Genomic DNA, 18,144 nt, shown 5'->3' on the forward strand with positions numbered 1-18,144 from the left:
TATCGTGTACCATTCCTGCTAAATAGCCTTGAAAGGAGGCATATAGACCCGAGGACCATCACTAGAAAACAATGGAAAGAATTTTTAATGGCGAACGACGGTTTTCAACTTTAAAAAAAAAAAGAGAAAGAAAGGGGAAAAAGGCTAAGGGAAAAATGTAATGTAAACGTTTTCTGTTATATTGTAGTCACTTGTTTTCGTATTACCTTTGTATGATCCTTTATTGTCTGTACAACATGAGTGAAAATGGTCTAAATTGGACCAGAAATGCGTTTTTTTTCCTTCCATTTCCTTTATATGTTTTCAGACATGTTGGCCTGTACGTGGGATGCTATTGTACGTGAATACATTTGTCATGCATTCCTTTTCCTGCATATGTTTTCAGACATGTTGTCCTGTACGTGGGACTCTATTGTACGCGAATACATTTGTCTTGTTTTTTTTTTCTGTGAGATGCAACGCATATATGTAAACAATATGTATTTACAATGAATGTAAAACCTTCTCGCTGCCAGTCAAACAGGGGCAAGGGCCTCGTCAAGCTGCTTGTAGCAGCTTTTTTGCTCTTGTCCTAGCATTCTTTTTTTCATACGTGGAAGAATGCTGAATAAAGATTTGATTTGAAAGATTTGATTTGATTTTAAGAGAAGAAGAACCCACTCGAAACAATCAGTTGTTCGGAAGCAAATCTTATCAGTCGTGCCATGAAATCATTCTCCTGATTGATGATTCACCCCTGTTCCAGCGTGACATATCCAGCAAGAAATTTAAGCAGGAACGTTGTTTATTGATTTTACCAGAGTTAATCCTTGCCTCCTGTTTTTGAAGTGAAAGCTTTGATACAGGCAAGAGTAGGGCTGTCCTAACGCCACTGAAGGTGATAAAACTTCGGGCGGCAAGAGAAGAACACATGAGCGAATAATTTCGCCGTTAGTTTCCTTTCACTTGCCCCGTTTGAAATACCAAACCAATTTCAAAAACCTTTGCAAGAAAAACGAGGAATATGCAGGAAGACAACAAGTTTAATAACTTCCCAGTTGAAGGAGAATAAGGTCGGGGAATCACGTGCTCAGCACTTTCGGTAATGGGTGAGATATAAGGGAAAGAATTAGCGCGTAAAGGTCTATGTTGACGAGCTTTCTGACAGCATAGAGACGGTACCACACTCTTTCGAGAAGACTGTTTGCTGCTGCAAGCCACTGTGGAGCCATCTTGGATACACTCGGCGACGGCAGCTACCTCCGAAATTCCGGTGTTCACTTTTACGTCCTTTTTTGACTTCTTCTTTTTCATCCTGTTCTTTTTATCCTAATGCAAATAACACGCAATGTATGACTAAGACAATGTGACACGATAAACTGGAAGCAAAAAGTATACCTTGTTATCGCATAGTAAAATTATGGGCGTTTACACATTTCGAGGTACATATGACGTACAAGAGGCTTCAGACAAGAGGCTTCGCGAACCAGTGCAAAAACTGTGTAAGCACTACCAGCGGAACTGAACACGCATCGAAATAACAAATAGTGCAGAATTTTTTTAATGACACGGTAGTATTCTACTACGATGTGTCTCACAGCTCGTACATAGCATTTGGGGTGGTACACTCAACCATATTTCAGTACATTCACTATCATCGGCCCCAACTACGGGGTTGGTGGTGGAGGGTAGTCCGGGGCCTGAGCCCCCTTGGATGTTTTCCGGAGGGGTGCCGATGCTGAATCCTCCCTTCCCCCCCAATCCCAGAGTGTGAGAACCAGAGTTCTGTTACCCACATCATTGGAGGTTTCTTTTGAGTTGCCTCTGTCTTTCCAATTAAAATTTTATTGTGGCTAAATGCTTACTACATCACTGTCGGTGCGACGTGCACAGCTTTTAATTCATACTTTCGCTTTCTTTCTGCAAACCCTGACAATAAGTTGACTAGCACATTAGAAGCACCAGCGGCGGCTATCTCCTCCGCATTTTGTCACTTCAACATTCTTTTTTTAATTCTCACTTTGAATACCACGCGCAAAAAATATAATTACATGTATAAATAGGACAAAGTTTATTAAAATTTTGCAGAGAAGGAGGTAGCCGCCCAACAATTATTTTTAATGGTATTGATAACATATGCCTAGAGAAGGAATATGTTGTATGTAGGTGTATAGATGCTGTGTGTGCACCTCGCTTCAAATTTCTTTGTGGGCGTTCTTAAATCCTGAATAAAGAAAGCCTGCAGACTTCACTGACCTCTTCGTCAGAGTCTTTTATCAAAGGCGTGTGAAATGCGCGTGAGTTATGTGTAAGAGTATTGCTTCTGTCCAGTAGGCCGTGCATGCTAACCACTAATCACAAAAAAGAACTCTTATGAAAATTTGCCACACTTATTAGGAGTGGAAACACCGCCAGTTGAATGCAGGGGTCACATATATATATATAATTCACTGAACAACCGAAATGAAGCCAAGCCGGATTCACTCAAAATCAGAATCAATAGCAGTCATGCGCAGCAGCGTTCTGCTAGGACTCACAGTCGAAGAAATAATAACGAGAGCGAAGTATAAGACATTTAGACGAAGAATAATTCTTACCGTATAAATGCCTGCAAGTGCCGAACCCCCAACTTGAAAGGCAACATTAAAAATATATCCAACCGAGAAGCAATCGCATTCGGTGCGCTAATTCTGATCACGCTCAACAGGAAATTTTCCCGTGCAGCGCACTTTCGCCAGTCGCTACTAGAAGGCGAGGATTTCGTACACGTTGCGGGGTAAATTAGGTAAAATGGCTCTGTTTCATGTAAAGCTCGTCAATATTTTGCCAGGAAGGTTTGGCCCTTACACGACTCTATACGTTAGTTATCTGGGCCATATAAATTGTAGTAAACGTACACTTACTAATTAAAATACCAAGCATAGTGTGTAATGCACGGATCATGTAAACCTGTGAATATCTCATTGGATGACTACGAGCACTCGCTGTCACAATGCTGGCATTACGAAGAACGACGTTTTGCACAGCCGCGATATTCACCGCGAGTCCACAAATTGGAGTCTTCATCATCTGCCGTACTTACTATAGTACGGGCTCTGTCAGGAATCTCAAATTACGCTTTCTTTGAATAGACTATGGTATCTGCAACACTAGGCGTACCTGCTCGCTGAATCATCCCTGCTCGCCTTGAATCATTGCGCCCGCCAATGATTACCAAGAACTAGATGCGGCCAGCGGGACGTGCAAACGTCAGCCGCGCACACTCATTCGCAGCTACGGCAACGATAGAGGAGAACACGCACACTCTCCTTCCCAAGAGCGCGTTTGATCACGTGGCCTCCAACTAACCCGAATACCGAGCGCGTGAGAAGATAAATCCCATCAAGCCTTCGATCCATTTATGCTCACTGTTACGTGCTTTTTCTCGCACCCAAGATCTTTCACATGGCATTTGGACTTTATACGGAATATCACGGCGACGACGAGAAATAAAATGAGAAATAGAAAGCAGGCGTCGAGCTCGATCGCTTCTACCGTGGTTGCGGATGGCGCACTATGCACCGGTTACGAACACACCCTGAGCACCCACGACAAAGCCAACAGTAGGCGTATCGCTTATCGCTATTTCGTCAGAACACGTCTGATGCTGGGAAGGAAACGTATTTTTCCACCGTGTAAAGGCCACAATACATGGAACGAATATGCAACGAATAGTCGGCGTTCGACGCCCGGCGGCGTATGCGCGACGCGCGGCTGCGGAGAAAATGTCGTTCGCCGCCGATCTAGCTGGCGCAGAAAAGTTCGTCGGCCGTCCACGATACCGGAAGCAGCAAACGAGCGGCACCCCAAAGCGAGCCAATCAGGTCTCACTATCCGCCCCGACTTCCGACTAGGCTTCCCCGCTTGTCCGTGTATCCCAATCCCGCTCTATCGTTCACGCTGGTCTCCCGCTTTTCATATTCATGACATCCAAAGCGGTGTGGCTGATATCCGGTGGCATTCAAAGCGGCACGGCCGCGAACGTGTTGGGCCCCAGACCAGAGCCGCGGAGTTGGAGGAACCGAAAGTTGTTTACCCGCCCAGTGTAGCCACAACACATAGCATCGTCGCTTTCTTTAAACTGCCTCGGCACGTGAATGCCTCAAGCGCAAAAAAACACTAGAAATCATTTCAAAACTAAATTTCATGCGCTTTTAGAGTGTTCCGCAATCCAAAAGCGATAATAGTTGTCGTTAAAGTTTTTTTTTGTGTGTCAAGTGCTTCACTACAGCGCATTTGCCTCGTCTAGCCACACTGATAACAACGCAGCGACTAGCCGGCGGCGGCCGCCATGACTTCGCTCCATGTAGTGCAGCCCGACGAACATACGGCGTCGTGCCGCCGCAGATTTTCTGCCGCCCGAAGCCGGGGGACTCCGCAAGGACCCTCGGGTTGCTGTAGATATTGAGAACGAAGACGCTGTTTCTGCGCTGATTCTGCTGCGGTACGTCGAGCAGGGTCTCAACTCTGACATATTTAATTCTACCACTCGCCAGCTTGAAGTCGTGGGTGAGATGAGTCAGCCTTTTATCAATCAAGATGCAAATCCGTTGCCCCTCGGGCAGGCCCGACACGGCCCTGTAGGACTGGAGCGAGGCGGTGGGGAGTAATGTTTCCTAGACAGCAATGACTTGAGGTTTGACAGCGAAATACCCAAAAAACTGCTGCAGAGAGGCTTTTTTCTTAGAATACCCCCTGCAGTTTCATTGCCAAATGCCAAAACTCTCTTTGGACCGATCCATTATGGTGGACCGGATGGACTACCACCTAACGGGGCAATTAGGGCAGCGGAAAGACTGGGACCTCCTGTCGCCAGTACAGTACCAGTTCCAGCAGCACCCACGACGATAATGGAAGACAGAATAGTCTAGAGAAATTCGAAATCCCACTGGTAACGCCGCAAGAAGTAAAGAAAGCCTTGACAGCTATGCAAAAGGGGAAGGCCGCTGGGGAGGATGAGGTAACAGCAGATTTGTTGAAGGATGGTGGGCAGATTGTTCTAGAGAAACTGGCCACCCTGTATACCTCATAACCCCGAGCGTACCGTAATCTTGGAAGAACGCTAACATAATCCTAATCCATAAGAAAGGGGACGCCAAGGACATGAAAAATTATAGACCGATCAGTTTACTCTCAGTTGCCTACGAAGTATTTACTAAGGTAATCGCAAATAGAATCAGGAACACCTTAGACTTTGGTCAACGAAAGGACCAGGCAGGATTCTGTTAGGGCTACTCAACAATAGACCATATTCACACTATCAATCAGGTGATAGAGAAATGTGCGGAATATAACCAACCGTTATATATAGCTTTTATTGATTACGAGAAAGTGTTTGGTTCTGTCGAAACCTCAGCAGTCATGGAAGCATTACGGAATCAGGGTGTAGACGAGCCGTATGTAAATATACTAAAAGATATCTATAGCGGCTCCACCACCACCGTTGTCCTCCATAATGAAAGCAACAAAATCCCAATGAACAAAAGCATCAGGCAAGGAGATACGATCTCTCCAATGCTATCCACAGCCTGTCTACAGGAGTTATTCAGAGACCTGGATTGGGAAGAATTGGGGATAAGAGTTTATGGAGAATACCTTAGTAACTTGCGATTCACTGATGGTATTGCCTTGCTTAGTAACTCAGGGGACCAAGTGCAATGCATGGTCCCTGACCTTGAGAGGCAAAGCAGAAGGGTGGGTCTAAAATTAATATACAGAAAACTAAAGTAACGTTTAGCAGTCTCGGAAGAGAACCCTTGTCTAATCATGTGTGATGTGCTACAGCTTAGCTGGTCATCCATCTTCTCAGAGTGGAATGGCTCCTAATATGTTTTTTCTTTTTGCGTCGGCTTCGCTTTCTGGAAGTGATAATGCTATAAAGGCAGTGTAATTCGTTCTTGTCGCTGCGGATATAAATAGGCTTCAAGTACACATTATATACGCGCCATGCTTGCTTAGTGTCTGTGGTATTGAGCTGCTAAGCACGAGGTCGCGGGATTAAATGCCGGCCACGGCGGCAGCATTTCGATCGGGATGGAATGCGAAAACATCCGTGTGCTTAGATTTAGGTGGAAGGTAAAGAGTCCCTGGTGGTCGAAATTATTCCGGAGTCCGCCACTACTGCGTGCCTCATAATCACATTGGGATTTTGACACGTAAGAACACCATAATTATTAAGCATATTACCCATTCGCATCCCAGAGTAGATGCAAGCAAGAGGAAATTCTCGCTTGGTCACACACACACATATGCACACAAACAAACATTCACCACTCTCTCTCTGTCCTTCTCAAGCATGCAGACGCACAGATAACAGGCACGTTTGCATCCATGAACATTTATACGTGCCCACGCATGTACACACGCAGAAGAATGTACGTACGCACATACGCAAACGAAAATGCACGCATACACAAACGCACGTATGCTCGCACACGCATAAACGCGCTCGTGTGCACGCAGATTCGAATACGAAGACGCAAGCACGCGCGAGCACACAAACTCAAGTACACGCGGATGCACACTCAAGACGTGGACACGCATATACACTCCCTCTCCCTCCCTGTTGCCTCTCAAGAAGCTGCTGCATGCAGAGTGAATCACACTTGCTCTGCAATTACAGTTCCAATGCCAACTCTAATTAATCGCCTTATGGTTTAAATGTGGTGCTTCTTGAAGTCAACAGGGCAATTTTTTATCTACATTGGCTACACGAGTGTAGTTAGTGTAGGAAGTCGCTATTTTTTTTTCTTGGCGTGAAGTTTAGCTCCGCCTACCTACACGAGAGAGAGAGAGAAACATTTATTGGCTTAAACGATTTACGTGCAGTGGTCGGAGACCCTTTAGTCCAAGGCCCCGCTGGCCTCGGCCGCCCACTTGACCTGTCTTATGAAGCACTCTTGTCCCGCCAGGTCTGAGCTGGTCAGCTGTGCCTCGCTTTGCTCCATTGTGTGGTGTGTTTTATCAAACGGGTGTGATTCAGAATCCCAAGTAATGTGTTGTAATGTTGGTATGCCTCCGCAGCATGGGCAGTCTGGCCTGTAGCGAGTGGGGAACATGGCATTCTGTAATTTAAGGTGGGGGAATACCCCAGTCTGAATTTTGCGCCAGCTGGCGGCTTCTCCACTGAGTTGTGGGTGAGGGGGAGGATATTTTTTCCTGGTTGCATGCTGATTAGCGAGAATCTCCCGGGCATTCGTTGGATTGGGGCCGTTACAGTGGCTACCTGGGACCGTCCCAGTCGAGTCTGCCCGGTTAATAATACCTCGGGCTAGCGAATTGGCCAGTTCGTTCCCCTCAAGGCCTGTATGACCTGGGCACCATAGGATCCGATGATGATGGGCTAATTTCGTCTGTATTATTGAGTGACATGTTTTGGTCACGTGGCCCCTGAGAAAAAAGTCGAAATGCTTCTTATGAGTCTGTTATTATGGTGACGCTCTTTTGCGTGCGTTCCGTGTGAGCGAGGGCCATTGCCACTGCGAAAGTTTCGGCAGCCGCCAGAGTACCTGCCTTGACGGATGCCGTAAATTGTTGCTGTGCTTTCGTGTCGACGATTGCACTGCGAACCTTCTGATGTTCTTTTGGGCATCACTGGCGTTCGAGTGCACGTTCGAGTACGCGGCTGCGTCTATCTATCTATCTAAGTTCTGTATTTACTTAATGCGGGACACAATCAGACAACTCGGCTGCTATCAAATTGCCTTCGCTGAGTCGTTTTTGCGTCCATTGGCCATGCTTTCTTATAATGTTGGATCTTCCATATCTCTTTGACTGTTTATACGCTCGAGGGTGAAGAACTGTTTGGCATACTCACCGACACTGAAGCCCGGGATTTCACAGACGGACGCCACGTTGGCGCATGCTGCACCCAGAAACATCGGCAGCAGTTGCGTCCGATTTGCGCTGAGGAGCAGGATCTTGTCTCCAGCTTCATGGCCCAGTCGCCATAGCGCTGTCCTCACGGCATCCACCTGCTCTGCTACTTCGCCGTAGGTGTAGGCTTCGTCGGTCGTACCGTTGATCTGATTAGTGACGAATATGAGGGGTGAGGGAACAAACGCGAGTTAATGACATCTTAGTAGAAATCAAGAAATAGAAAGGGGCACGGGCAGGACATGTAATAAGGAGAGAAGATAACCGATGGTCATTAAGGGTTACAGACTGGATTCCAAGGGAAGCGAAGCGTAGCAGGGGACGGCACAAAGTTTGGTGGGCGGATGAGGTTACGAAGTTTGCAGGGACAACATGGTCACAATTAGTACATGGCCGGGGTAGTTGGAGAAATATGGGAGAGGCCTTTGCCCTGCAATGGGCGTAACCAGGCTGATTATGATGATGATGAGGGGACAGAAAACTTATTTGGACATTGGCGAATGATGCTTTGTTTGCTTCTAAAGAGCAAAGTTTTTGGTAAGGTAATCTTTTCTGAAAAGGCATTTCAATGCTACCAGTGCTAGGTTACATTTAAATAAAAACGCGCTATGTATAAACACAGAAATGTGACGATTCGATCGCGTTACATTCAGTGGATTCAGCACTGCGTGATGACTGCATAGCGGAGCTAAGCTTGAATTAATCCCAGCATAACATTTTAAGGCCTGGCGATGCATTCCCTTTACTCCATTGCAATTTTTATTTGGTGGACTTACCACGTCGTATGCAGTAAAGCAACAAAGAACTTCAAATAAAAGCGTTTGATACTGCGCTGTACAGGTGGTGCAAGAACCACATCGCGAATTTGTTGTTCATGAACTAACCAGGGCACATGTCCCCTGGAACAAGGTGCACTCCTAGAACCATTATTATTATTATTATTATTATTATTATTATTATTATTATTATTATTATTATTATTTCAATTGAAAACATATCTACTATATACACATGGCAGAAAAGGGAAAGCGAGAAAGCTGCCACCGGAAGGGGCACAAGGGCCCTTTTCAGTGGGTCACTGGCTGGCAACAGTGTTGTGCTCCATTCTCGCGCGATCATTGAATCATATCTGAAATAAATTCCTAGTGTAGCTGATTGGTTGGAACAATCCAGTCCGAGGTCGTTAGTGATAATTAGGCTCCAACTGCAGAAGTCGGAAGCAGCATGCTCCTGGCTACGCCATTTAGGTTTTCGAGAAAATATGAATTTGCTTGACCAAGAAATAAGCGACATATATCTGCTTAGTTGTTTTGATACTTCAAAACTCAGATTTAGGCGGTGGGATCCTAACACGTAACTTATAGCTTTTTTTGGTACGGTGGACAGAGTTCGTGGATGGCTAAGGAAAACAATTACGTGTAATAAATTACTGTATTTCTAATTATGTTTTATCTAAACTAACTGTTCATTGTTTTTTGTACTAACGCTCTCTGCACGTCTGATGTTATAGTGAACAAATTCTATTTTCTTTTTCATGTGAAACTGGTGCGTGCACATTACAGGGTTTAAGATCCTGCTCGATGACAGTGATTTAGCTAGCCGGAAAGCAAACAGACTTTTGCTTTTCGTTGACCTGAATAAACGTGTATATACGTGGAACGAATTTCCTTCAAATCTCTGGAACATTTGCGTAATAAGAGCATTGTGTTTCGTACATTTGTATTTGACTAGATGAAACCGAGTTCGTTCCGAGCTGATGCTTCCTGAAAGCAAAGTCACCCTTTGGTGAAAGCAAATACAGGCGCGTTGAAATAACGTAATAAATTGATAGAGATGTAAAATTTATTCTTCGCATGCGTTGACACTGGGCATAAAATGCGATAACTTTTTTTTTACAAGAAGCCTCTACCGCAGTCACTGCAAGAGCGACTGATGAAGAATTCCAATTGACATCACTAATAGATTTCGGGTTGTTCTGTAATAGCCTAATCATAGCTATGTACTTCTTGAGGGACAGTGCATGTGCCACGGAATGTTCAATAACTTCTTGATAGCAAGTTATGGACGGCAGTAACACTTCCATGCGCATGTGTGAACTATTGAACTGAAACGCGAACGCATTGATAAAAAGTATAGGCCAGATCTTACAAGCTAAAGCATGATAGTAGGACTTCGCACGGATATTGTCCAGCGAACAAATTTGATGCAAGATTCATACTAAGCCTAGATGACAAAATCACGCCGAAATGGCCTTAACGGCTATAGTTGAAACAAATAATGCGTTCTAGTTAGATCTAACCTGTTAGAATTTAATTATATCACAAAAGTGCAATTGCGTATGTCAAATTGGAGCCGTGCTGAGTTGTCCTAGAGAATTCGGGTTCTATGTCAATATTGTAGTACTAAGGTATGTTTCCGCTAATGGCTTTTATACATGTAAACATTGGCCCTTTGTTTTCTCACCAGTTTTGAGCCTGCGTGGCGCCTGAGATGCTGAACCATGTACTCCCCGAAGTTCCTTCGGGTGTCGAGCGGGTGTTCGTCCGGATCGATGCAGCTCTTGAGCGGGGAGGCCATCTTTGGAAGTAGGATGAGTTTAGGATGCGCTGTGACCACTATAGTTGACTGACAAGTGTACGAGCGAAGCGCATCGGCGCGTTTGCGTCGATTGACAAAACACACACGCACATACATATTGACACACACCTCCCTTGCTTCACGTCACGTCCTTCCCTTTTGATCTGGAGGACTAAGCATAATATTCACCGTGCGAGCACAAAACTAGTCTTACCTTAGTTGCCACTGTGCCCGCCATGGACTACTGCTGTTGGCATGTTTGGGGCCTGTTGTGGCTTAGTGAAACTCGTCGTGAAATCGGTTGATGGAGAGCGAGAGATAAAACTTTATTATGTCCTTGATGGCGTGGGTTGGTAGACTAACCCCCAGTGCCCCGCTTCCTGTGTACTGGGTAGTTAACATAACTTAACCAATGTTTAAAAAATACGCAGTTGGTGGATGTGGCCCATGGTATGTTATTTGCAATTGTTCTCTGCAATTAAATGTATCTTTTCAGTGCCAATATTTAGCTAGGTGTATGTTAGTTTTATAACTCAAATTTGTAGGTGCTTGTTATGTGGCATAAACACTTTTTTGTAGCTGTTTATTGATCCACCGCCGTGAATTAGCGGCTGTGGTGTTGCGCTGCTTAAGAACAAGGACGCCGTATCTAATTCCGGCTGCGGCAGCCGCATTTGGGGAAGGGGGGGGGGGCGAAATGCGAAAACGCCCGTGTCTCGTGCACTGGGGGCACGTTAAAGGTCTCCTGGTTGTCAAAATTATACTCGAGACCCCCACTACGGCGTACCTCATCATCAAATTCCAGAATTCAAAACGGCAGTTGAAAAGTTGCGAGCGTGTTCCGGAACACCTAACGAACTTTTTGGGGGGCAATCATTGAAATTATTTTCAATGAACTATCTATGCTTACTTCTACAGACTCCAAAGAACATGCGCCAGATATGAAAAGAGTGATGCTACGGCGCTGTTGCACACCTAGATTTCACCGCGTTGTGCTGGGTTTGCAATGAGCGAAGCCCGCATGCTTGTAGAAAACTTCGATGGCCCCGGCGTCAAGTGTAAGTCTTTGTCATGTCAGTGTCTTCATTGTAAAGATGGAAGGTCGCTCGCAACGGTCAAAACTTTTAAGCAATAGTTAGGCGCTAGTCACTGAATACATTTGTGATCGTTCTACGATACGATAGCGATTATTTGATACCTCGCAAGCAAAATGTCTTGTTACGCACAACGTTACTCTGGTTTTACACTAATAAATGAAGGAGGGCAAGGGGTAGGAAAACAGAACATGGGGTTTTAACGTGCCAAAACCAAGTGAGGATTATAGCGCGTTAAAAAGACAAGGACGAAGGTGAGACGTGACACACGCTTTGTGTGTCACGCTCGTGACACACAAAACTACGTCGGGCAAAGCGGAAGGTGCCTCAACGAGCGTTTAAAGGAACACCGGTACAATGTAGCAGAAAAGCGGGGCGGGTTTCTTGATGCCCACTGCAGGCATTGCAGCTACACTGTTGCCGGGGTGGATGATGGCGACCATTCGACGTGTGCTCCAGCATACAAAGACTGCTCCATTGTGGGAAAAGCCCGAGGTAGATTAACTCGCGAAATTATAGAAGCGGAATTGATTGATAGGCTTGGCGATAACTGTGTGTCCAAACCATCCATTGCCCTTTCCCACAAAGAGTTATCGTACCTGCGCAATAGTGTGTAAAGGTATTTTGTAAACAGCGCATGTATGATGTACGCGAAAAAGTTGTATATATGTGTGGGTCCCTTGCTCGAAATAAAGATTGTTGCAAGTAGCGCCTGTGTGTGTCACGTCTCACCTTCGTCCTTGTCTTTTTAACGCGCTATAATCCTCACGATGTCTTACCAACAAGCCCAAATCACTGCTTTACACCAAAACCAAGGTCTGATTATGAGGTACGCCGTAGTGAGGGACTCCGGAATAATTTGGTCCAGCTCGGGTTCTTTATCGAGCACCTAAATCTAAGTACACAGGCATTGTTGCATTTCGCCCCGACCAATATGCGGCTGCCGTTGCCGGGATTCAATCCCGCGACCCCGAGGGCCATATACGCATCGAAAGCCTATGGTTTCCTGGAAAGGGGAGACCACCCTGCAGGCGGTGCTCCATTCCCCATGTTTGCATGAAGCATCGATTGCTCGTTCGAAGCATGTTTGCAGGAAATAATGTCCTGGCGCACAAGTGCTTAGCCATGTGCTACTTTTCTCGTCTCTCGCACTTCCTATAGAGCTGAGAAAAATTTACAGCAAAGTTCACTCACTCACTCACTCACTCACTCACTCACTCACTCACTCACTCACTCACTCACTCACTCACTCACTCACTCACTCACTCACTCACTCACTCACTCACTCACTCACTCACTCACTCACTCACTCACTCACTCACTCACTCACTCACTCACTCACAATCATCTTCATGGAAGACGTCCATGTGCGGTGCATTGGGTACACGTGAAAAATCTCTAGGTGGTCTAAACTTCTGGAGTCCCCCAGCACGGCGTTCCTCATTATCATAAACCCCACAATTTCATTAACTTTTTTTAGTCATCATGGAAGGAAATACATTAGAGATATCTCAACATACTCGTCTACTTCTTTATTGAAGGTATTGCTATTCGTTCAATAATTTAGTCAGCTAATTACTTTTTTAAACAATGACGTAAGGTCAAAGTAAAAAAACACAAATCAGCCCTTCCACTCTGGGAAGGAGGAGCAGCGAAGCTGTAGTGTTTTTTAAACAACCTCAGTCGACAAATCTATGTATATATAGGTTATAATATTATTATTATTATTATTTTTATTATTATTAATATTATTATTATTATTATTATTATTATTATTAAGACTATTATTATTGAAGGACACAAACTTTTGACTGCAGAATTAGTTTTTTTATGTAGTCAGTTGTGCAAGTCTCGCCGCACGGCGGGCGGAAATTTCACATTTACGACTTCAGTGTGAACTACGTTATTATGAAAAGTTTATGAAACTCGGCGTAATGTTAGAGTCGTCTTAGCGGCTAATCACCATACAATTTTTTTCGGAACAGTTTTGACAAAAAAAGAGTTACAACTGTTTTTTCACACCATACTCCCTCCTTAGACGGCCACGTATTGACCGCACACGGGAATTCTATAACGTTTACAACTTCACTGTGAAGTAACTAACTAATACTGCGTTTATGTTTCCCGCCTATGTTTCAGGGTTGGTATTGTTAATTTTGTTTAGCCGCGAAGATCCCCTCTCATTTATCAAGACACGATCCATGATTGTCCAATTTGTCAGCACGAAATTCCTTCCCAATTGTAGTAGTGAAATGCAGCATTTTCTGCTTCTGCACTTATGTTTTCTTTGAAGCCTAGCGGGTCTAAAGTGAGATCCAAGATACGTTATCTCGGGGCAGAGCCGTGTTGTGGGGTTCGTTTTGCAGTTACCTGTCCTTTTTGACGTCTTGGGGCAGTGACATCATTACACACGTGGTCGGTGGAAGCGAAGGCATCACCCCCTTATCACCAGCCGTTCTCTTTCTGCGCAGCGGTTGTCAGCGCTGGACAGTCGAGATTTTCCGTGTCATGAAGGAACTGTTAGGAACGGCCTGCAGAGGTGCAGACATGCAAAGTTTTCTCAGCCAGCTGCAGCTGCGAGCATGGCGAGCTTTCCCGAAGTGGCCATGGAAGCCTTCCCCACCTGCCGCGGCGACTCGTTTTGTAGGGAGGACGGTGGGCCGCACAACACCCCCTCGGCGCCGCTATGACTAAACGAAGTCGATGAACCAGGCTTTGTTAGTAAACTCACCACCAACGATCTGGTCTGTCGGCAGCGGGGGAGTTCCCGAGGAAACGTATTTAGCGGCACCATCCCACGCGCCTTTCAAGACGCAAAACCCAGTTCTGCGAAGACCGCCTCACCTCGGTGGGGGCAGTGAAACCTGTGGCTACGATAACTCTAGTCGAACGTTTTCCCTCACCTAGGTATCTAAGTGCATTTAAGGAGTTGTGCGTGGCTACTTAGTGTGTTTCCTCTCGCAGTCAGGCTAGAGTGATGAACTGCAACGTCCTTATGTAGGTACTGTGATAAAACCCATATTCCTCGTTCTCGATGAGAAGCAGTCCTTGCCTTCAACAACGTCCTCAGCGTGGATAACTTGGACGACGGCATAGGCCAGCTACCATCTATTTCATGCTCGACTCCAAACGTTACATACATACATACATACATACATACATACATACATACATACATACATACATACATACATACATACATACATACATACATACATACATACATACATACATACATACATACATACATACATACATACAAACATACATACATACATACATACATACATACATACATACATACATACATACATACATACATACATACATACATACATACATACATACATACATACATACATACATACATACATACATCTTTATTTCAGCAGCTCACTACTTATTGCACATATCGTGCCCGCATAAGCGCAAGTCACTTGTGGCTGGGTCACGGCAGACATGAGGTGTTGCTAGCTCGCTGCTAGCAAAAGAAGTACAACGTATATTATACATATCACAACAGCTTGAAAACAACACTAAATATGAATATTTTACTGTGGTATTAGAGAAAAAAAACTAATTAAAAATTTCTACGGGAAAATGCTAAAGAGATAGATATACAAGAACACAATCTTTTTTTACAAGGCAATAGTGAAAATAATGGTAGGAAGTGTTAAAAAAACGTACACAGAGAATAACTGTCAAGTATTGTGAGGATGCAGTAACCATGCTTTCATTTGTTGTTTGGCTTCTTTTTGGGAATCCTGTTGAAATATTTCTTTCGGCCACTGGTTAAAATAAAAAGGAACCTAATATTCTTGACACTTTTTGCCATAGTTCGATTATAGAAGCGGTAACTATAAAGGTATGCTTTTCTTAGCGTTTTAGCTTTACTCTGTTATTATTTTGTGACTATTCGAGAAAATGTTACGAAGAAGTATCACTAGTACAAGCAGATCCGATAAGAGGTCTCAACACCTGCAATATTACTTCTTACGTCATTGTCTGAAAAACCATACGTGGGACTATACAGTATGCTCGCAGCTACCCCATGCAATGGTTTATCCGCTCGATCTACTTTCATTTGTGAGCAGGAACCAAAAACTGAAATACCCTATATAAGCACAGACTGGCCTAGAGCCTTAAAAACTAACCTTCGCAACTTAACAGGCGTGTAAAATTTAAGCGTGTCTAATAGAGCTGCTACCATTCGTAAACGCTTCATTATGTAGTCAATGTAAACATTCCACAACATACGGTCGTCAAAATGAAGATCAAGCTACTTACAGAAAGGGTAGTGGTAGAAACATGCAAGAGCACTTTAAACACTGAGAACAATGTGATGAACAGGTCTTGGATAACAGTCTTATGCGGATTTCTAAAACATAACACGGTAGTTGTTTTCTTAGTTTACCTATATTTGATTAGCATTTAACTAATCAATCACACATATTGCGTCTTCGTGAAGTATTTTTACGGCTTCAGAATACGATTCGTGTGATATAGGTGGTGCAGTGTCATTAGCGTATTTAAATATTGCAGCATTCAGTTGTATATCGGCAACATCATTGACGTAAATGGTTAATAAGAGGTCCACAGAACAGGCCTTTGAGGTGCACCATATGTAACTGATGGGAAGTCACTATATCTATTTTTTATAGAGACGACACGCAAATGGTTTGAAAAATAATCGGAAAAGAATTTTGAATAAGGACCTCGGACGCCAATACTTTCTAGTTTGTGTACCATGATGTCATGTTCTATGGTTTCAAAAGCTCGTGTCAGTTCTCTGAAAAGGCCAAGCATAATATTATTTTGAGCAATCTTTTTACATACATAATCGTTACAATCTTCAAGCAGATCGACTGTACTTAAGGTATACGTCTAAAACCTTGTTAGGAGGGACTTATATCAAATTTATCGCAAAACGATACCATGCAAGTGTAAAAAAATTTCTCCATTACATGCGCTAACACGCTCTTTATTGCAATTGGTCTATAAATATTTTTATCTAATTTACTACCTTTCTTATAAATTCGTCTAATTAGTGAGCAGAAAAATCAGCAGAAATTACTTCCATTATCCATTTGTTGCTAAGAAGAACATAGATTCCACAGCCCTTGCTCAGGTAACGGCACTTTGAATGTGACTGGAAACGTTTGAGAACATACGCTGCAGATTCAGACTCGGTTATAGTTGTATCTGTTAATATGTGAGTGCCTAAGTATTGCAATGTTTCGCTCAAGTACACATTTAGTGAATCCCAGTGCTTTTTAATGCTTCGGATATTAGTTTGTACAACCTCTACGAATGGTGCAGTGCAGCCATCATTGGAGCGTAACCTTCTTTGAACCCATTCCGCGAATTAATTGAGCACAGTGGACGTGATTAATTCAACGTTAGTAAATCAGCTTCGCTGACAATTTTCTTCGCGCCAAATCCTTCAATTTTTCTAATGAAAACCCTTCCATTCTTGGTCCACACAAACTTGAATGCCTTAGCCTTTGCAACTTGCTTTGCGTGCCAGAGCAGTCTTCTTGTTTCAGCCGTCAAGTTCTCATTGATGAAAATGTTTTTCTTTATCACGATTCTACGCGTGCTGCACCATGTGTCTATTTGTACTCTTGAAACATAGCCATTATGAAGCTCCCGTGGGCTAGGGCACGGGTAGAGGGGGTACATCATGCATTATACGCCGATGACTTCACAATTTGGGCAAATCAGGGCACATAGGGGAAATGGAATACCGTCTCCAGCAGGCCGCCTCCATTGTGGACGCCTATGCGACTCAGTGCGGATTGCAGTGTGCTCCAGGTAAATCCGAACTCCTACATATCCGGACACAATTAAAAGACAGGATGACCCTGGAATGGACTCTGTCAGGGGGCTCTAATCCGGGTGGTCTCTGAGATCCGAATCTTGGGCCTTCGCATACATAACAGAATCAGAAACGGAACTACTTTGTACAAGTTACACAAAGTTGAGGAATTGGCAGGACGTATGATCTGCCGAGTCTCAAACAAACATGGAGGTTTACGTGTTAGGGACGCGCTTCGGTTAGTCCACGCCTTTGTTAACTAGCAGGATTCTTTACTCAATTCCATATTTAAGTGTGACTAAACACGAGAGCAGGGCTGATGCAATCATCAGGAAAGGAACCAAACCCGCCTTAGACTTGCGCATCGGCACTTCCAATGAGAAACTATCAGCCTTGAAGGTCCTCAACTCTATTCCGCAGCTCAAAGAGGCCCACCTTACAAACCAATATACATGGATTATGCAGGCTGCACCAGGGCGTCACCTGCTGGACCGTCTGTGCATTCAACACGATTGCGAACCTGAACGCACAGAGCACATCCCAGAGCTCATCTCCCCCCCCCCCCCGCTCCCTCGAAATATGACGAAGGAAACACATGAAGGCATAGGACATGCACGTGTCGAAGCGCAAGAAAGACGGCTTGGCTGCCATTCTGGGGTTTGCTAAGTTCATGTAGCCGGATCATCGCTCAGGGGATATTACACGGCGGCGGTTCTGCATAGGGGAACTCGGGTGGACGAACTCTGATTTAGAGCCGCGAAT

At 44.4% G+C, this 18,144-nt stretch overlaps 1 protein-coding gene across 1 annotated transcript in view; it reads right to left on the reverse strand.

Moving 5' to 3' along the window:
- The window catches only part of LOC135911462 (uncharacterized), a 67,569-nt gene that overhangs the window by 38,377 nt on the left and 11,048 nt on the right, over positions 1-18,144 (reverse strand). Inside the window, exons 2-3 of the mRNA XM_065443768.1 lie at positions 10,357-10,470; positions 7,835-8,042 (exon numbers count right to left, since the gene is read on the reverse strand). Of these exons, the coding sequence (XP_065299840.1) occupies positions 7,835-8,042; positions 10,357-10,470 (322 nt within the window). The remainder of the gene's footprint in view (positions 1-7,834; positions 8,043-10,356; positions 10,471-18,144) is intronic.

The sequence above is a fragment of the Dermacentor albipictus genome, chromosome 4, assembly GCF_038994185.2.
Source record: "Dermacentor albipictus isolate Rhodes 1998 colony chromosome 4, USDA_Dalb.pri_finalv2, whole genome shotgun sequence".
Taxonomy (NCBI): domain Eukaryota; kingdom Metazoa; phylum Arthropoda; class Arachnida; order Ixodida; family Ixodidae; genus Dermacentor; species Dermacentor albipictus.